Raw genomic sequence first — 20832 nt, 5'->3', positions numbered from 1 at the left:
TGAAAAAAAAAAAGATCCGCTCCAAACCCCCAACCCCTTGTCCGTGAGCCAGTTCCGGCAAGGTGAAGGCTGGGCGGGGTGCCCGCCCTCCAGGCCACCGCGGAGTTTGACTGCCGGGCGGGGCGTAGGTGGGGCGGGTGTACTGAGGGGTCCCGGGAGGAGGAGGAGGCGGGCAGTCACGGGGCGCCGGGCCGCACGGGAGTGCGCCGCGGCGCGTGCAGGTCTGGGGGCACCGGGTCGCGGCTCACGCGCTGGGCGAGGCCGGGGCGTCTGCGCGTGTGCCCCCTTCCCGCGGCGGGGAACTGACTCTAAGTCGAACACTCCCAGGCATTTGCGGCGTGGCCGCCAGCCCGAGGGGGCGGCGCGAGCCCCTCCAGCTGCGCCGCGGTCCGAGCTGAGTTCCCGCTCGCTCCCGGCCTCTCCCGAGCCAGCCGGGGGGCCGCGGCGCCACCCGCGGAGCTCCGGACCCCAGACTCTGGAGGGTTTAGGACTGGGGTCATCTCCCTACGCCAACACCTTACAGGAAAACACCAATGCGGGGATGGGGGGCGGCTGTCGAACTTGAGCGCCAGAGGCCTGCGCCAGCCTTTCCTTCCCGCCAGCACTCCTCCCCCTCGGGGCACGCACGTGGCGTCAGAAAGAAGGCCCTGGGTGGCTTACTGATGACACAGGCAGGCCCAAACCTGGCGCCGCTCCTAATTCTGACCGTGGGGGAGAAAAGCTCGAAGGAGAGGCCGCTGGGCCGGGCAGAGCGGACCTGCGGTGGGTGGGTCGGTGGGGTTGCTAGGAAGTCTTGGTGGTGGGGGAGGCCCAGGGCGCTGGAGACATCTCAGCCACCAGGACCTGGATTAGGGAGGGGTTCTGTGGGTGGAGGAGACAAATTCTTGTCCTGGTGGCCTTCTCAGGGAAGGGGATTGGACCAGAGGTGGGGACTGTGCCTCTGAGAGCCACCTGGTCCCCACCCTGCAAGCAGCTGCTCGATTCTGGTATGGAGGGGGTCCCACCTCTGACTCCCAGTTGAAGCCTGAGGCCAGACCCGGGCTGCAAGCATCTGAAACATGTGACACATGTGACGGCTCTTGTGGGGTGTGTCCAGTTCTCCCTAAGACTCCCTGCTGACACTGCCCTTCCCAAGTCTGTGTCCACTGCTCAAGTACGGCAAGAGGTGGCGGCTCTCCTCTTCAGCTTTGGTTTACGTGTTTATTTTTAAAAATTCTATTTCAAAGCAGAGGGCCCTAGGGCACAGCCCTAGCTCCGGGCCTTGCTGGAGCCCAGGGTTCAGGTACGTTACTGGAATCCTGGGCGGGAGGCCTCTTGCCGCTCAGGTCTCAGTTGAGGGAGGGAAACTCTAATGCCCTCTTCTGGGGGTCTTGGAGAGAGATGGAGGAGAGTGTGTGGGCTTAGTTTCTTACGCCACTCTCAGACCCGTGTTCTCTCTTTTGGCCTGTGCTCCGCGTGCTTCCTGGGCCGCCTCTGATAGCTTCCCAAGAGCCAGTGCAGTGGCCGTCCAAACGGCTGCCCAAGAGGTTCCCCTGGGATGTGGACAGAAAGTAGGAGAAATCTTGATTCTATTCACTTTGATCTCACCCTTTACAAGTTTTATGTATGTCTCTGGTGCGGGACTAATACAGTTTGCACAGTAATATAGTATATAATTTATGAGTGGATGCATATGTCCCTTTTCCTGAGTGCACACTTAGATTCTGCCTTTTACTGAAGAAGGTATGTAATCAGAAACATTTGGAAACGGCTGTCCAGAGGTTAGAAGTGAACCACTTAGCCAGCCCTTCACTCCCTGGCCTCCCTTGTCTTTCTGGCTTCATCATCTATATTCTTCCCCTGTCCTCCTCCCCTCCCGATGCCTCCCCTGTGACATCATGACTCCACCAATACTCAACTTCCAGTTGCCAGAACATGCCCTGTGCTTTCACGTCTGCAGCCCTGGCGGAGTCTTCTGTCTGTGGGCCCACCCTTCCTTGAGCTCCTGCAAATACAGATGAGCCCAGCTCCTCTCTGAAGATTCCCCTGATGCTTGCAACTCCCAGAGTGCTCTGCAGGCACCGTGAATAGCCTAAGTCTGTCTGTGGTGGTCATTTGTTTAACTTGCCCGTGCGTTTGTCTAGACTCTAAGTCCCTTGAGGGTCAGGCCCGGGGCTTACTTATACCTACGTCCAGAACAGACTGAGGTCGATTTACCCTGCCACGGGGAGGGGGGACAACCGGGTCCAGTGAGGTCAGTCAGTCTTCACAAGGTCGGGTCTGCTGACCCCACTAATCAGCTTGAGCCTCCTAATCCGTCGCCTGCAGGAGCCTCAGGAAGGACCGCGGGGGCTCGGGAGAGCTGGCAGGGGCCATCTTGGCCTTCTCCTGCGGACGCGGTCTGGAGGGGATGGGGCAGCTGAGCCATGTGCACTACCCTCTTCCTGCTCAGCACCTTGGCCATGCTCTGGCGCCGCCGATTCGCCAACAGGGTCCAACCGTGAGAAACTGACTGGGCCATGGGCTGGGGTGGGGGAGAAACTACTGCGCTGGGTTACAGCCAAGCTGAAGGCGGGCGGGGGCTGCCTGGGCTCCAGGGAGGCTGGGAGGGACTTGCCAGGGAGCCCTGAGAGGTTCCCCCTCGAAGTAGGGGGAACTTGGAGCCCTTCAAAGACGCTGGCCACAGCCTCCGGTTCCAGAGCCCAATGTGGCTTAGGTCTTGCAGAGAAGCAGGAGCGGGGTCTGGGGTCTGGGTGCTGCCCACAGCTCTGCCTGCCTCTTTTCCCTCCCACAGAGAGCCCAGTGGAGTAGATGGGGCAGTTATGGGCAGCAGCTTGGAAACAGACCTCCAGTCCTCAGGCAGGTAAGGCAGAAGAGTCTAGGGTGGAGGAGGAAGGGTGTCGCTAAGGAGGCTGCCGCTGTCCCCTGTCCCTGCCCAGGCCCCGGGGGTGTTCGTGGGTATGTGTGTGTGTGCGTGCGTGCTCCACGCTGGCCCCTCACCCCAGCTACCCTGCTCACTGTATGCCTAGTGGGCAGGCCGAATGTCTGTTTTCTCCAGTTGGGAATGGGACTCCCAGCTTCTCCTCTGGACCAAAATTTCTCTGCCTTGCTTGTCCTAGTGCGGGGTGGTCCCCAGGGTCCCTTCTGTTGGAAGGTGCAGGGGGAGTGGAGAGAGGGATGAGGCAGAAGCAGCTCTGCGTTGCTTTGCTTGCCTTCCCTTCCCCCTCCCTCTCCCGCTGCCCCCCCCCGCCCCCCCAGCCCCCCCAGCCCCCCCAGCCTCGGCAGCAGCGGAGCTGCCTGAACCTCCAGCAGGATTCGCTGTCCAGTCCCCAATAGAAGGCGCAGGAGGAGCATGACATCATCAGCACTGAGTGCCATTGGCTGGGCAGTCCCTGCGGGCAGGACACTGTCTCCAGTGGCCAGAAAGTTAACTCTTCCCTATTCTGGAGCCATGTGGCCTTTACCAGGGGTGAAGATTGGGGAACTTCTGGACTTTTCCTTCCCCGCTGACTAGTGTCCTTTGATGATAGGGGCTCTATGCCCAAGAAGACACTGAAAAGTCAGCACATATTTCTGAAGAACATACAGTTGGAAATGTTCATTTGTGCCTTTGGGCCCATCTAGTGTGGGGGACCTATCTGAAGAGTGAAATTCTCTGCTGTGGAAGCATCTTCTAGCCCCCGGCACTGCTTCTCTCACTCCCCTGAAAGGAGGCTCAGACGGCTAAGACAGTGAACATGCATGCTCGCCTGTGCACCCCACGTCTCTTCCAGGGAGTGGGCGATGTGCCTGCAGTGTGCCCCATAAATACGTCAAGGTTGGCAAGCCGAGAACTTGGGTCTTTCTCTGTGTCTCTGCTCTGACTTCTCAGTCCTTGGGTTCCCCCAGGTTTGGAATGTCAGAGGGCCTCCTGGGAAGCCCAGGGCCTGTGCAGGAAGCAGAGTCATTTCTGTGACGCCCTTCCTCGATAGCTGGGCTAGCTGAGAGGGTCACAATGGTGCCTAATTATGGCTACCGGTGAAATGGGCTGACACGTTTAAAATGACGATCACTGGGCCCTCAAATGCTGACTGGTCCTCACTGTTGAGTTTGGGTCTGGAGCGGGGCAGCCTGAGTTTAAATCCTACCTCCGCTCTTACTGAGAGGCTGTGGGCAAATTATGTAATCTTTTTATTCATATGTATAAACTGGGATTAATAACGGACTGGTTGTGAGGTTTCTGTGAGGTTTAAATGAGATAACCGTAGTAAAGCACTCAGCACAGAGTAGCTGCTCAGTTAGCGCCAGCTCTACTCTTGCTGTTATATGATCAGTGCTTTATTCTTCCGCAGGGGTTTCTCATACATTAACTCACTCAGAAGTCTCCATGGCCCCAAAGGTTTGGCAGTTCAGGTGTTTCTAGCTCTTGTCAATGGTGCAAGAAGCTGAGGGGCAGGGAGACGTAAATGACTTACTCAACATCGTCCACCCAATTTGTGGCTGATGTGGGACTGACAGGTCCCTGACTTCAGGCCGTCCATCTCCTCGACTGAAATGCCCCTGGACCTCCTGTTGGGAGAGAAAAGGCCAAATCTGGGACCATCTGGCTGGGCCTGGTCTGCTGTGGCCTTGCCAGAAGGAAGCAGCTGCCTGTTAACTCCTTGGGACCCAGCTAACTGGTCTACCAACCAACCCCTTCTGCCAGTGGTGGCTCCACAGAGGGCTGGCCCAGCGGGGCAGTAGACGTGAAAGTTCTGCTCTCCGGTTCCACAGTCATAAATTCCAATTGGCTTCTGGGGTGTTGCTGTTCCTCAATAGTGGGGTGAATCGCTAGGCTTGGGGGCAGGAGGAAGGGGAAGGCTGGAAGCGTGGGAGGGTCATCCTCCAGTCTTCTGACTCCGTGCTCTTTTCTGTTTAGAGAGAAAGAACCGCTGAAGTAAGCCCTCGCCTCTTCAGGAGGAGCTCCGCGCCAGGGCCTGGGATCAGCTGGCAGGTAGGGCAGGGGCTGCAGCCTGGAGGAGAGAAGGCAGGGCTGGGGACAAGAAAGGAAGAATACAGAGCACGCAAGGCCTGGCCATGTGGGAGCAGAGCAGGCTGTCTTCAGCTCTGTGGTCACGATGGAGGTTAAGGGTAGGAGGGTGGACTCCTTCCGTCGGCTCCTACTTTGAGCCTGTTATGTTCCAGGCCACAGGGCAAGGGTTAGTTTTAAGAGAACTACGTGTGGTCTCAACAGCATTTTCTAGGCCTGGGGATGGTGGTCCTGCTGGGGGCCTGTAGGCTGTCTAGAGGACTTCTCAGGGAGAGGCAGTGCTCTGGGATGCCCACTCTGAAATACAAGGCCCCGCTCTGGGGTGGGAGAGAGAGCCGACCCGGCTTGGTTTTCTCTTTCAGCTCACGTCCTGGTGTGCCCCCCACCCCCGAAGGACACCGTGGTGGAAGGAGCTGCAGGAGGGAGACTAGGGAAAGCAGCCGTTGAGAAGGTAGACTCCCCTTTTCGGCCCCCAGACCCACCAGTCTGCGCTTCCCCCAAGGCCCTGGCTCTGGGGCTTCTGAAGCTGGGCCTGGCCGGGCAGGCGGGAGGGGCAGAGACGCTCAGGCTCTGGGACGGGCTCCCTTCCTCTGAGGAGGCCCAGAGAGAGGGACTCAGTGGGGTCCCCCCATTTAACTCGGGGGCAACCCCTGCAGCCCGGGGCTAGAGGAGGGAACAAGTGGGGGGCGAGGAGACTCCAGAACTGAGGGACAGAGATGGTTCACATTCACAAAGGAAGGGCTGCCCTTTCACCCTCCTCTGAACCCTCGCAACAACCCACGGAGGCTGGTCATGTTATTGTCCACGGTTTAGAAATGAGGAAACTCACAGAGAGCTTTGCTGATTTGCCCAGCGTCACCCAGCTAGTAAGTGGAGGACCCCAGGCTCACAGGCAGGTTGCAGAGCCCATGCTCTTCACGCCCACAGCGCAGGCCTCCCTGAAGCCGCCTGCAAGTCTGCAGCTGCTCAGTGGAAGACGCGGTATTACTGGCCTGGCCGCCCATCTTTGGCAGCTCAGCTTGTCCAGGGCTGTGTGGTGTCACTTTGCGATGGTGGCACTCACTTCCTATGACATTTGCCTCTCCCTGGTCCCCAGAGGTCACCCTGCCACTGGCTGCTCTGCTGAAATGATCAATAGGAAATGCCGTTCGGATCTGTGACATGTCTGCCTACAGCTGGATGGAAGCAACTCACAGCTTGTCCTCGGAGTGTGTCTTCTGTGTGTGTGTGTGTGTGTGCACGCGTGCCCGTGTCCCAGATGGGCAGTAGCATGTGGGAAGGGAAAAAGCATGACACTTGCTTCCGTCAATCTGCTGACTGCTCGGTAACGGCGGTGGCCTCCTTTGCCCCCAGCTGCTCTGCCCTTTCTCTCTCTTTACCATCCTGCCTGATCCTGAGCAGACAGAAAAGCAGATTTCCGCTTCTGCTCCCTGCGGTCCAGGCGCAGACCCTGCAGGCTGCTGCTGCCAGCTGCCTTGCAGCCATTCGTCTTCCAAAGCCCCCCAGACTCCCCCCACGTGCATCTCACCTCCCCATCCAGCCCCCATTGCCCATCCAGCAACGAGGTCTCTGCCCGGCTGGGCCCCGCCCCTGACTTTCAGGAAAGAGGAGCTGGGGGAGTTCTCTAGACAGCAGGAAAGGGTGAGGTGCAGCCGACTGGACTCGGGGAACCCACTCTGAAGTGATGGGGAGTTGGGGGGGCTGCTGCAGGGAGCCTGGCGGTTCTGTGGGAGCCTCACAAAGTAGGGCAGGGCGGAGGCAGGGGAAGGGTCTCATCAGGGGAAGGAGCTGCACCCCTGACGCGGGCCACGAGTTCGTGACCACCTGTCTCAGCTCCCGTCAGCATGTCTTTCTCCCTGGGAGGCATCAGCCTTCCTGGTGACAGGACTCTCAGGCTGAGGGCCGGAGCGCACTGCTCTGGGACCCAGTCTGTACTCCGTGATCCAATGTATGCATCCATTCTCTAATCTACTTGCCATATTCCTGTCACTTCATCCTTGCCTCCGCTCTCTGCCATTTTCAAGTTGCCTGTCTCCTTCCACTGGGCTGAGGAATTGTCAGACCAAGGTCGCCTAGCGGCACCGGGGCTGGCTCACGGCCCAGACGCACATCCACAAAGTGACACCCCTTTGCAGCCCTGTTCTAAGAGCCTGCTCAGGAGATGAAGGCTCCTCTGGGGACTGGTTCCAGATGGAGGGAGGGAAAGCAAGAGGAAGGGGCTACTGGAGGTGGGGGGATGTGTCTGCCTGGGCTTGGAGGCTGCCCAGGCCCTGGCAGCCGGGGTGCCATGTGGGCTGGGCGGGAGGGGCTCTCTCCCCCAGGGAGCAGGCTGGCTTCGGTGGGAGCAGATTGTGTTTACACCTTCCCCACACACCCGGCCCACGCTCGCCTCTTCTTCTCAGGGCTCTCCCACCCCTGGGCTCTCTGCACAGTCTGCACATTGGCAGCTTCTGCTGCAGAGAGTTGCCACCCTCGGCCTAGAGAGCCTCTACGGGAGGCTGCCCGGGACCGAGGCGCCCCTTCCTCGGCCCACCATCTCCTGTCACAGCAGCTGGTAGGAAGCCCATGCTGGGGGTGGACCCAATGTTCCCAAAAGGCTGAGTCCTTCTCCCCTCCCATTTCCTTGGAAAGAGCCGCTGCTTGGAAATGGGAGCAGGAAAATTCAGGGGCTTGGTAGACTGACCATAACAGGAGGGGGGGATTAAGGGCAACTCGAGAGACAGAGCTGGGTCACTCCTGGTCCGGGGTGTGGGCTCTTATGAAATGATGATAAAGGATCTGAGAGGGAGGAGCCCCGAGTCAGGGCACCGGGTTGAAATCTTGACGCCGCCACCACGTCCTACCTCTGTGGCCTTGGGTAGGTTACTGAACGTCTCTATGCCTCAGTTTCCTCATCTATAAGATGGAGATAACAGTAAACCTTCTCACAGGATTATTGTAGTGTTAAATTAGATAATGCGTGTCAAGGGCTTACCATGTTTAGTGAGTGTTCAGTATATGTAAGCTAGTGTAATTGTGTTTATAAACTGTCAATTACTGAACAGTTAGTCATTTCAGAACAGTTAGTAGGTTCAGAACAGCTAGAGTCCCTCACCCCCTCCCCACAGCCCTTTCTGGCCTGTCTTTCCACATACACACCAGCTGGGCAACGGGCAACCCTGAAACAAATGAGAGGAGAGCAGGAGGTGGAACTTCTGGGTGGGGGCCACCTAGTAAGACCCAGCACCCAGTGAGATGGTACCAGAGTGCACCGCTGTTGCTTCTCGGTATCTAGAACCCTGTCCCAACCTCCAGTGGGAGGGTCCTGGCCCGGATACCTTCCCCGCAACGGGCTCTGCTTCTCCGAATGAATCTCAGCTCCCAGAGAAGACAGGAGGTGGTTGTCCTGATTCTTTTCCATCCTCCGTCTGAATGCTAATCTCCCTACTGATGGGAGCCTGAGTGACAGGGAAAAGGCTGCTCGGAGCTGCAGGGTGGCCGAGGGCAGCAGCCGGGAGCGAGCGGGGAGGTGCTGTCTGCTACTTCTGTGGCTGCAGCTCAGGGCCGCTGCCAGTCTCTCCTGGAGATTGGGACACGACCAGAGAGCTAATGAGGTGCCAGGGGTGGGGCGGGGGAGCAAGGGAAGCAGCTGCCACAGCTGCCTGCCATCACCCTAGGGTGCAGATGCAACCGGGGAGAGTACCCGCCCATCCCAAACGTGTGACCGAGTGTCTACAGGCAAGATAGTCCTGGGCAGGGGCAGAGAGCACAGGCCCCGGTCCTAGACTAGGGGGCACGGCGCCTATTGGAGGCTGGCACAACGGCAGGGGACCCAACTGGTTCCCCCAGGCTCCCAGGGCCCCTCTGCAGGGCCCTCACTGTTAGGAAGAAGCCCAAGACCTTGAGATAGAGGCAGTAATGCTTCTCTGTGAGCCTCAAAAGAAGGAGAGTAGCCAAGTGGCTCATATTAAGGTTTACTTGACTATCGTGATGATGACACTACTCATATTATTAATACTGGCTAATGGGTCTCAGACACTTACTCCGTGCTAGGCGCTGTACCAAGAGCTTTATTCATAAGCACTGTCTCACTTATGAGGCAGGAACTGCTGTTAACCTCATTTACCCAATACGGAAAGTGAGGTTCACAGAACCCACTCAAGGTCACGCGCCGCTGGTGGCAAAGCCAGGACCTGTGCCTGGGCAACGCTGATGCCAAAGCTTGTGAGGCTGTCGGGCGAGGAAGAAACTGAGTCCAGAGCGGGGCCTGTGAGAAAGCCTGGGGTGACCGTCCTCCAGGCACAAGGCATGAGAGCTGCGGCCTCAGCCCAGCAGTGCCTTTGCAGGTGGGCCGGGCGGGGTTTGCCAGGGTGATTCACATGCTCTCTCCTCAGGAACCTGGGGTTCAAGGGCAGACCAGACTCTGGGTCCCGAAAGGCCAGTCCTTGTCTACCAGCTGAGGGGAAGGAGGAGAGTGGCCCCTCCAGGATCTGTCATCCCCTTCAGGGAGGAAGCAGTGGCCACCGGCAGGGGTGACGGACGGCGAGGCCAGCACTGAGAGCCACTGCCACTGCCATTCTGCTACCTCCTTCAACCAGGGCAGAGCCCCTGGGAGGGAGACGATGGCAGCCAGCGGCCCGGCTGGAGGCGGAGCTAGAGGAGCGGGGAGCTGTTTGTTTTTGCAGGGGGAGGGCGCAGGGCATGTGGACCAAGGAGGTAGCTTCAGGAGGGATCCACGGACAAACTGGAAACAAGTCCTGGAACTTTAGAACTGCAGACCCTCTCTGTGGAATGCACATGCCCCCTAGTGGGGACTAAGCCTAGAGGGTGGAGAGAAAATTAAAAGAAAGAGTTACAGATGACCATGACCTACGAGCCTGGGTAGGAATGGCCAGTCCTATCCTTCTGTGAACACACACACGCCCACATAACATCACACGCAGAAGCCAGCTATACTAAGTATTAGAGGAAACTATTCCATTTATTCACTTGCTCCTATCTAACAAGCACGTATTGGGAGCCTACAATGTACAAATCCTGTGTGAGGTGCTGGGAATGAGACAGTGATAAGAGGCAGTGCCTGCCCTGCTGGTTAGTACAAGACCAAGATCCTGGCCTGGGAGGTCCAGTTCTGCCAGCCCAGCCACTGCCTGGTCACTTGACCTTTCCTTCTCTGGACCTCAATCTCCCCATTTAATAGGCATGTGTTGAACCCAGGTGGGCTGGCGCTGGGGACGTAAAGGACTAATGACCATCCTCAGGAAAAGAACTGTCTACTAAGATGCAGGGGATGGACCAGATGACCCCTGGGGGCTCCACAGCTTCTCCCAATCAAAAGAGACTCTGGGGCTTCCCTGGTGGCGCAGTGGTTGAGAGTCCGCCTGCCGGTGCAGGGGACGCGGGTTCGTGCCCCGGTCCGGGAGGATCCCACATGCCGCGGAGCGGCTGGGCCCGTGAGCCATGGCCGCTGAGCCTGCGCGTCCGGAGCCTGTGCTCCGCAACGGGAGAGGCCACAAGAGTGAGAGGCCCACGTACCGCAAAAAAAAAAAAAAAAAAAGAGAGACTCTGGTGGACTGTGTCTGGAGGTGCTAACAAGGGCTCGCTCACTCAACAGACATTCACGGAGTGTCTGTGTGCCAGGCACTGTGGATGCAGAAATGAATTAAGACTTCCTGCCACAAACAACCAGAAAACTGCGCAAAATATAAGAAACAGACACTTGACAATGCACAGCACACAGGACGGTGACCTCATGATTGCCTCAGCGTCTGCCTCAGACAGTTCCCTGCCTGCGGCGCGGGGAGGGCAGACCACGCAGACCACGGTGGTCTCACTAGGATGAGGAGACATGATGAGAGTTCAAGACGGTGCTGGGTGGGGGGCTTTGCAAAGGACATACATACAGATCAATGAGATCCAAAGACAGGACAAAGGTGATTCAGTGGAGAAAGGAAAATCCTTTCAATAGAATACAGAAAGCACTAACCATAAAAGCAAAATGGATAAACTGGACTTGATCAAAACTGGAAAGACTGGGAGATAATATCTCCCAAGCAAGTATCTGAGAAAGGACCTGTATCCGGAATATTTAAAGAACTTTCACAACTCAATAAGAAGATAGGCCAATACAAAAAGGGAGGGTTTTAAAAGACACTTCACAAAAAAGTATACATAGGGCCAACAAACACACAGAAAGATGCTCAGCGTGATAGTCAACGGGGAAATGCACGTTAAAACCACAATGAGACATTATGACACACCTACCAGAATGGCTTAAAGACGGACCATAACAGGTGTTGGTAAGGGTGTGGAGCAAGTGTAACTCTGTAATATGTTGCTGGGGGAGTGTAAGCGTCACAAAGCACTTGGGAAACCCGTTTGACAGTTTCCCCTGCAGTCATCTAAGAGGGATGAAAACTTATGTCCACAAAAAGGTTTGTACAAAAATGTTCATTGCAGTTTTATTCATCATAGCTCCAAACTGGAAACAGCCCAAAGGTCCACCAACATGCACGGGAATAAAAATGTTGTGGTCTATTCATACAATGGAATGATATTCAGTAATTAAAAAGGAAATGAACTACTGATCTAAGCCACAACACGGGTAATTGAGAGAAGCCAGACACAGAAGAGCACCTACGGTATGACTCCATTTATATGAAATTCTGGAACAGGGAAAACTAATCTCTAGTGACAGAAAGCAGACCAGTGGTTGTCTGGGGCCGGGGCTGTATGGAGACCTGACTGTAAAAGGGTGTGAAGGGGATCTCCGGGCGATGAAGATGTTCTCAATTGTGATGGGGTCGTGGCTGCATAGGTGTATTCCTTATTGGACTACTGCACTGTACATTTTAAATGGATGCATTTTATTGTATGTAAATTACACCTCAAAAAAGATGACTTAAAGAATTTCAAAAAAAAAAAAACCAAAAAAAACAAGAACGAAGACTTGATTCTTGCCTTGCTGTCTAGTAGAAAAGCCAGACACGAAAACAAATCATCATAAAACAGTGAGCATTAAAAGAAGTATGTATGTTCACATAATAAGAGTGCCGCTTACTGAGTGCTTCCCTCGTGCCCGGGCGTGCTAGATACTCTTTGCGTGCACAGTCCTAAGACCGTCGTGTGGGGTTTGGGAGAGCCTCTGCCTCCTCCTGTTGCAGATAAGGAACCTTAGAGAGAGGTGAAGTCATCTGCTTGGGGTTACTCAGCTCAAAGCAGCAGAGCGTGTGCTGAAACAGCCTGCTGTGGACGCTGAGGAAAGAGCTAGGGGACTGCTCGAGCACCTCAGGTAAGATTTCTCAAGGGGGTACTGAAGCATGAGTTGGGATTTGCTACGCAGAGGGAAGGATGAAGGGAAGGAAATGTCAACGCAAAGGAAACAAACAGCATGAGCAAAGGTGCTGCAGCAGTTGTGAGAAGGCAGGGTTTCTGGGAAGGAGAGATGTGTCCAGAAAACAGCAGAAGAGGTCAATGGGATATTACCTATTCTTCAAATTCACTTATTTTTTTAAAAACCCATTAAGTAATAATTTTATGAGAGGCAACAGATCTTCCGAGCAGGCGAGTGAAGTGTGTGCTATTGGTCAACACAGGAAAGAATCCACCGCAACCCAAGGTCATCCATCCTCAATAATTAGGGTTCGTGTTGTTCTGTTTCTTCTCCTCCAGGAAGTTAAAGCTATGTTCAATGGTCCCAGATCCTGAACAGGATTTGTGGCCCTCTTTCACAGTCCTGAGAAACTGAAGGGAAAACATCCCCTATGCTTTTATGATGGGCTTTCTAGCTGGATGAATTAAAATCACCAGAGTTAACAAAACATGATCCACTGTCATAGCGTATTTTTCCAGGAAATCCAGCATAGCAGTTAAAACCATAGGTTTGGAGGCTAGATTGAGTTCTCAGTGCCCCTACTTACTAATGACTTTCATCTTTCTGCACTTTGGCTGCAAAATGGGAGGATAATGACAGGGCTGTTGTGAGAGTCAAATGAGATAGCAAACTGAAGGTGCTTAGAATCGTCAAGTTTTATACATTAAATATGGGCAGCTTTTTGTATGTCACTCAGATCTCAATAAAGTGGTTTTTTAAAAAAGGTGTTTAGAGCAGTGCCTGGCACGGAGTCAACACTAGACACCAGCTGTTATTTTTTTCAGGATGGTAATTTGAGTGTGTCAGTTTGTCTTTATTTTACCACGATCCATCCTTCCAGAGAATAATCATTAAAAAAAAAAAATTTCGGAAAATGTCGATCATATCATTTAGGATGATTTTGATTCTTTTTTTGGCTGAGTTGGGTCTTTGTTGCTGCGTGCGGCTTTCTCTAGTTGCAGCAAGCAGGGGCTACTCTTTGTTGCGGTGTGCAGGCTTCTCATTGCGATGGCTTCTCTTGTTGCGGAGCACGGGCTCTAGGCGCACGGGCTTCAGTAGTTGTGGCACGCGGGCTCAGTAGTTGTAGCGCACGGGCTTAGTTGCTCCGCGGCATGTGGGATCTTCCCGGACCATGTCTCGAACCCCTGTCCCCTGCACTGGCAGGCGGATTCTTTTTTTTTTTTTGGTGGTACGCGGGCCTCTCACTGTTGTGGCCTCTCCTGCTGTGAAGCACAGGCTCCGGACGCGCAGGCCCAGCGGCCATGGCTCACGGGCCCAGCCGCTCCGCAGCATGTGGGATCTTCCCGGACCGGGGCATGAACCCGTGTCCCCTGCATCGGCAGACAGACTCTCAACCACTGCGCCACCAGGGAAGACCTGGCAGGCGGATTCTTACCCTCTGTGCCACCAGGGAGGCCCAGGATGATTTTGGTTCTAACAGAACACCCAACTTGAGATGGCTTAAACAACACGGTGGTTTCTTTCTTAAATCTCACACTCTGTATTTCACTGAAACTACGATGCCATTGCTCAAAAGATGCCTCCCACATTCAGAAATACTAACATGTAAAAATACGTGTCTCTGAATCAAACAAAAGGTCTGAAGGCAGGGGGTTTGGGGACTGGTTTCTCCAGCAGTTCAAAAGCATCTTCAAGGGTTCATGCTCTTTTCTCCTCTCTGCCACCACAGACCTTCCGCTCTTGCTGGGAAACGGGCGTCATGGATACAAGATGGCTTCGGTGCTCTCAGGCATCTCCTCACGATGTCCCAAAGCCGGAAGAGAGGCTACTGTTCTTAAAAACTAGAAAACGTTCCCAAACCTGGCAGAACTGCGCCGCAGGCCCTTTCCTGAAACAATTCCTGGCAAAGGGAATAGCTTTCTATGGCCGAGATGCACTCCTTTGGGCAGGGCAGGGGCTTGCTCAGTAGCTCTGCTGTTTGTAAGACAGAGGAAGGACAGCTGCAGGACTAGGAGTGCCTGCCACACGGGTGAACTTCCCGGGATATCACTGGTGCATCTGCTCCCAGTTAAGCAGCCAGCTGCTTGGGATATACCTACCCTCCTCATGCTTTTACTAATAAAATTAAAGATTCCTTTTCAGGTTAAGAAATTCACCTCAATATTTAAAGACTCTATTTTCTATATGTGGGTTTCGGATACCATGTCTTAAATCCTAGCAGTGACTGGAACTCAGTGAGCTGACCGCTTGAGCACAGCAGGCCAGCTGACCAGATTTCCCCTTTGCACTCAGAGTCGAGGTCCCTTGAACGGCGCTGGGGACTCTTGCCCTGTTCAGCTTGTGATCTACTTCTGTCACTTATCACTAGACTGTGTGACTCTTTCCATGTAATAAATAGAGGTCTACGCCGGCCTTGAATAATGTAAAACTCAAACGTCCTAGACCTCACCAGCAACGAGTGCAAATGAAGGCACACTGGCCTCGGCATTTCGGTCTCAACAGCTCTGAGCCCTTGCCAGCTCATTCAGGAATTCTGGTGCATTCTTTGAAGTCTTTCTCAGTTATTTCTGGATTGCCTAAGCAGTGCACCTGACGTGTGCTCAGACGCAGGCCTCTCATTGCATTTTGCTCTGGCCGCTTGGCCACAGCCCAGCAGCCCGTGACACCGCCATCCGCCGTGAGCCTGTTGCTGCTCCACCTAGTGCCCTGTCAGGTGTGAAAGCTACACTGTGGCCTCTGGCACAGTGGCCCTTCTCGAGCTGCGACAAATGGCCCTCACTGCACACTGGGTGGCAACTAGTCTGGGACCCAAAACAGACCTGCCAGGGCCCAGAGCCTCTGCCTTTCACTGCAGCCTTTCACTGCAGGCTCTCACCCTCACTCTTCCTGCCAGAAAGTGGCTCGAAACAGTGCAACAGGTGCCCATCATTCTCCCCCAGTTTCCTCCCTAACCACCCATGCAAACACACAAAATCCCTCTTCCTTCCCCTTCCCCCCAAACCAAAAACCCTTATATATAAGATCCATTTATATATATACACACACGGTGCAGTATAACTTTGTGGTGAAAGCACAGACTCTACAGGCTGGGATCAAACCCTGACACCACCAGTTACTAGTTGTGTGAACTGGAGCAAGTTACATCATCTCTCAATGCTTCTGTTTCCTCATCTGTAAAAAGGGGGTAGCGATAATGCACTGCACTGTGCAGTGGTGAGGATTAAACGAATTAATATCCGTAAAGTACTCAAGGAGTGAGTGGCATACAGTAAGTGCTATGAAGTGTTAGCGATCATCATTGTTTTGCCTGCAGATCACCTGCCCACACAAGCAGTTTTTGGCAAATTCCGCACTTAGGGTCTGAGATGAAAGGAATTTAGTTTGCAGGGAGAGACCCCATTCTTTCTTTCGGTATTATACAAAATAATCTGTCTTCAAGGGTAAGATAGAGAAACGTAAGGGCCAATTTCACACGATAGAAGCTATTGCTAAGTTCGTGATTATATTTGTGAAGTACTTACTGTGAGCAGAGGCAGTGGAATACCAACTAGGCCTGTGAGGAAATTAAAAAGAAAAAACAAATTAAAATAGACTTCTGCCTTGAAGAGCTCACAGTCCAATTGAGGGAGGTGAATATTAACAAATGTGGTAACTTGAAAATAAGTACCCACAGTGTATTACCACATACAGAACAATTTAATCCAGACTAAATGCCACTGAGATCATTGCTGAGGGCTGATGAGCACGGGGAGAAGGTAATACAGAAAAGGCTTCGTGGTCTTGCAAGTTTAAACCCATTTCCAAATAGGTGTAAACTCTGGCTCTGACTCTAGTTGTTGTTTTGCCCTTTTGTTATTTCAAAACTGAAGCCGGGGTGATTACCTGAAAATCAACACTCAGGAGTAGCAGAGGGCATTACACTATTCTCAGTTCTTTTCGTAATTTGATTATTTTTCCTTGTCGGAATTAAAGCCGCGCCCCGGCGGGGCGGCGGGGCGGCGGGACCTGAGGCGCGGGGATAAGCCCCCGGGTTCAGGGTAATTTAGAGCCCGGCCCAGCCCGTCGCTCTCGGGCGCCCTCTGCCGGCCGCGCCCGTGCCCCACTGCTCTCGCCCCAACTAAGAGCAACTGAGCGGGACGTCGAACAATTTCCCGGGAATCTCCCTCCTCTTCGCTAACGCAGCCAACCACCCCAGACGAACTCGCCCCGCCCCAAATAAAATCCGCACAGCAATTAAGAACGAAATCCGGCAGGGCCTCAGTTCCCTCAACCGTTCCTCTCGTGAAGTCCCCTCGAGTTTTCTGAGACCTCCACCGCCCACCCAGTCTCGGCCAGGGACACCCTGTTCACTCAATAGATAAATGACTTTGTGGACGAGGCGACAGTCCACCTTCGTTTTCTAACGGCCGTGGTTCTATACAGAGCAGGCCTCTCACCCCGGGCTCTCTACTGTCCCTGGCGGCGGCCACCATCTAATCCCGGGTCCAGAGCCGCGCTGAGGACGCGGCTGCCCCGCAGCGGCGAATGTTTGCACTACATTTCCCATCAGCCTTTTCTCAACAGCGCGAGAGTTCCGGCGAGACTGCCGCGAAGACTTGCGCGCAGGCGCGGCCCTTCTCTCTTTTCGGCGTCGGTCTCGTGGCGGGAAGTCATGGTGGCCTCAGGCTGGTCCGAGCTAGGCCGGCAACCTCGGACCTTTGGCGGCGGTAAGGCTGCGGAGGTGGGAAAACGGGGTCTTTCTTGACACGGCGCTAGCACACTCGGCCGCCCCCTCCTCGAAGGAGAAATGGTGACTCTTAAGCCTGGTCTCGCCCCCAGTAGGGTGGTTGGGAGGATTCGCTGAGATAACTGGGGAAACGCTTTCCAAAGGGCGCGAGTGTTCATTAGTGAGCGGGGAGAGCCCAAGCCCACCTTGGCGTCGGAGCGGCCCTCCTGGGGGAGAGCGGCCCTTCCGTATTGCGCAACCCTCGCGCCCCCCTCCCCGGCTTTGCAGACACCCATGTGCTGAGCTCGCAGCCCCGCGGCCTTGGCAGGTCCCCAGGTCTTTACACGGAGCAGGCTGACAGGGACGGTTCTCGGTTCACTTCAGGGGTGTTAGCGGCTGAACGGCCCCAGTCAGTTTTTATGTAACTCCAAAGATGGTAATTAGGGGGATGGTGGACTTTGTTTGGAAAGCCGTAGGCCGTAGTTTTACAACGACCCTTAACACGCTCACGTTTTCGTTCCTCACAGGCCTTTGTTTGGCAACTGCAGAGATGGTGAGAAGCTGACGTGCACGTTGAAGCTTAAAACCAGCGAATGGAACCCTGAAATGAGTAAGAATGGATGCAGGTAAGACCTGGGGGGGCACCAGAAGTGAGAAGGGGGAGGTGGTGTGAAGGCCTACCGCATACCGCGCCCTCACGCTCTGGTCTCAATTCTGAAGTTCGGCTCTGTGAATCCGGGTGGACCCAGAGGTCCCGTCAGGGTCCTGCCTAGAATCCAGAAATGAGGATGGCCTGAGCCAGCGTAATCGGGGCCACTAGGTGTCACTGAAATGAAAGTGGATGCCGCTGCATACAGGGGTGAAAGGAAGACTTGGAAAATGAGCTCTGCTTGGCTGGGATTTAGAAATGTTTTGTCACTGGTTGAGCTGAGGTTGGTTTGAAGTTATCCCTGTCTGAAAGGACATCTTTTGTGAGGAGTTCTGACTCGTTTAGGTTCAGCTTTTTTAAACACCATCGAGAATCAATATCTTAAGTTGGTTTCTGTTAGAATGAAGTGTGTTATCCGTATTTCTCTTTTAGATTAAAGATGTTGGCTGTGGACTTGGAAAAAAGTCACATGAAAACCATCGTTCAAAGATACTGAGTGTAAGGATCTTTGTGATGAAATTTCTATGAATGGTAAGATTTTTAGCTCTTTCACGGAATTGCATAGGTTATGATCCCTTTAAGTGTTGGTCAGTTAGATTCTGAGATGTGTGGGTCTTCCAGGATTATTAGTGGCTGGATAAGAGAAGTGGTATGGAACTCTTTGCTAGACCCCTGCGAAGCAGCCTCGCAGTGTTTGTTACAACCCGACATGAGGTAGATATTTTCCCTGAGTTGCTACTGAGTAAGTAAACCGAGACAATGAGTTCACTCACCCATAGTACGCGGCTAGGTGTTTTTTTGTTTTGTTTTTAAAGAACCATAAAGATATAGCTAATTGATTTTGGGAGGTGGGGGGGGGGTGTTATTATTACTATTAAGCTTTTTTTTTAATTTAGAAAATGTCACTGATGTAATATTGTCAGTTGTAAAGAGGTGTGTCTCAACCAGATTGTAACAAAATTACCACAGCTTATTCCAAAAGAAACTATTAAGCTTTATTGAGGTGTTAGTTGAACAACTAGTTACTGAGTTAGGCCAGTGGTTCTCAGCTTGGGGTCGGGGTGCGCTGGGACGCAGTAAGTACCCCGAAGTACCCTGCAGTGCGCAAGACAGCCCCCACGACAAAGAGCTACCCACCCAAAGCGTCGGTAGGTTGAAATCCCGTGTTAGACTAACTTGAGAGATCTAGACTCCAGTCTCAGCCTGTTACCAGGTTGACCGCACCAGAGCCTTATTTCTTCAGTTTGTAAAAACAGGAATGGTGCTTCTCAAACCTGGCTGTGCACCTACAGAGGTTTGAAGTAGTATACATGTTCTGGACCCCACCTCTGGCCATGATGAGATGGCTCTGGTTTAAGAGCGGGTACGGAGGAACAGTTAGATGATCTGATCTACTTTTAGCCAGGGATTTTTATGACAGCAAGATTATAGTACTGGCTGTTTTTAAGTAGCTCTCAGGGCAGATCTATAATCCCTGTCTTAAAGCACTGAAAGCCACATGGTTGCTCTGCAGTATCCTTTTGCACACAGAGGTGAGTGAAGGAGAAATGACCTTGTTTGATGTCGATTCCTCTTGGCATCAGGTACCCTTTGTGCAGCTGACCTTCAGTGGTCTGGCTGAAAGGAGTAATCCACACTGTCTCAGGCATTTTACTGACACCAGAAAGATGCTGGAATGTATATACCGTACTTGGCTGCTAGACACTTTGTGCTAAGGGAGACCCTGGCTTTAAAAGGACAGGAACTGTCAGCGTGTCGGGTCTGGGATGCTGGGTACAGCTAGGCACAGTGCTGCGGGCTGGCTGCTGGGTGGGAGCTGAGTCCATGATGATGTGAAGTTATCCCTGTCTGAAGGCAAAGAAGGGCCTTTCTGTGTGGAATTTGTATATCTGAGACTCAGTTTCCCAAGTTTTTTTAATGCCTGATTTAAAAGTGAGCTACCTGAGAGAGATTGTGTATATCTTCTTGAATAGGTTTTTCTTTGCAATTTCTCCTCGCCAGGTACAGTCTCAGCCTCAGTTTGAGGCCGAAAATGATGCTCCAGAACAAGACACTAACTAGCAGCAGTGCCGTTTCCGCTGCCCTGGACCCGAGGCGGAATTTCTCTCGTGTGTGTAATAGAGAAGATCTTTGGAACAGGCTTGGGGGGAGTGTTCTTTTTGCTTCCCCTGTCCTGGCCTTTGAGTTGTGCTGAGTGGCAGGGAGACTTTTACTTAGGTTTGTCTTCTTCGCCGGGTGTCTGCAGTGAGTGAGACAGAATTGAACTGCTTTGCCTGAAGCAGGTGAAACGATGATTCTTCTCGTGTTTGTAAGCTTTCTCTTTCTTCTTACGTGTCCCAAAGAAGCCCCACAAGCCTATGATGGTTAGTTATCCCCGTCTGAAAATCTCAACTGAGGGAAAACCATCTGTTCTGAGGCTTAAGGGGCTGGCCCTGTGCTCTTAGAAGAAGTTCAGGCTCTAAGGGATCGAATTGAATGGACTCCACAGGGAATTGTGCACACCCTGCCAAGACCCCAGTCCTAATGCATTCACCCCTCTGCAGCTTGAAAAGCAGTGGTGTGGCTGCCCTGTCACACTTTAGGCCCCTTGATTAATGGCTCTGAGGGCACAGGCTGTAAGAGGTGGCAGAAGTGGGCAAGTGGCCCAGATTTGGTTTATACTCTATTGTGGAATGAAAGAGTGCTTGTCGCATATTTCGAGAAAATGAATGTGCTGTTTGAAACAGACGGGAATGGCAGCTGTGGCAGTGAGAACACTTCAGGACTATCTGACCTCTTCCCCTCGCACCGTATCCTGACATGCAGGAAAGAGGGTACAGTGGCACTAGCAGAGCGATTTGGTTTCCAGGTGCTTTGTTAACACCAGGGAGCTCTCCTGGTGTTCGCTCAGCTCTGTCTGAATGGCATGGCTGGCATGTGAGCAAGAGAGTAGCAGAGTGGAGCTGGGCTTTGTTCCCATTTAAATGCCAGGCTTGAACTGGACACAGATTGCCTTTCTTTTCTGTTGAAGTTGGGAGGTGTGTGCAGCTCTTTATACGTAAGGTCACATATTTGTTCGGTCACCAAGGAAGCTGTATTTGGAGTGAGATTTAAAGAGCCTGAAAACCGGTCCAAGCAGCTTATAGCTGGGAGTAAAACAAAGCAAAAGGACGTGTTAGCAAGTGAGAAAGTCTACCTCC

At 53.3% G+C, this 20832-nt stretch overlaps 1 protein-coding gene, 1 long non-coding RNA gene and 1 other non-coding gene across 4 annotated transcripts; all 3 read left to right on the top strand.

Annotated features, from left to right (window-relative positions):
- Positions 1–860: 860 nt before the first annotated feature.
- On the top strand, positions 861–14454 carry PRCD (photoreceptor disc component). Of its 2 annotated transcripts, XM_073798438.1 has the most exons (6): positions 861–1282; positions 2308–2479; positions 2774–2842; positions 4877–4951; positions 5350–5438; positions 14029–14454. In XM_073798438.1, the coding sequence occupies exons 2-4, from the start codon at positions 2406–2408 to the stop codon at positions 4896–4898; spliced, it is 165 nt and encodes a 54-aa protein (XP_073654539.1). In that variant the 5' UTR covers positions 861–1282; positions 2308–2405; the 3' UTR covers positions 4899–4951; positions 5350–5438; positions 14029–14454. The 2 variants fall into 2 exon arrangements, with proteins under 2 accessions (XP_073654539.1, XP_033703989.1); XM_033848098.2 differs by having other exon boundaries at positions 861–2479.
- Positions 14455–16886: 2432 nt separating this feature from the next.
- On the top strand, positions 16887–19793 carry LOC109550503 (uncharacterized). The gene is made up of 4 exons (XR_002177027.3): positions 16887–17005; positions 17532–17630; positions 18086–18184; positions 19655–19793. It is a non-coding gene; the product is annotated as an uncharacterized lncRNA (long non-coding RNA).
- Positions 19470–19553, top strand: LOC117309847 (small nucleolar RNA R38). Its single transcript, XR_004524137.1, has one exon. It is a non-coding gene; the product is annotated as a small nucleolar RNA R38 (small nucleolar RNA).
- Positions 19794–20832: the final 1039 nt, after the last annotated feature.

Source organism: Tursiops truncatus, chromosome 20 (assembly GCF_011762595.2).
Source record: "Tursiops truncatus isolate mTurTru1 chromosome 20, mTurTru1.mat.Y, whole genome shotgun sequence".
Taxonomy (NCBI): domain Eukaryota; kingdom Metazoa; phylum Chordata; class Mammalia; order Artiodactyla; family Delphinidae; genus Tursiops; species Tursiops truncatus.
The sequence above is the reverse complement of the archived record's forward strand: the minus strand, read 5'-3'. Positions and strand labels throughout refer to the sequence as shown.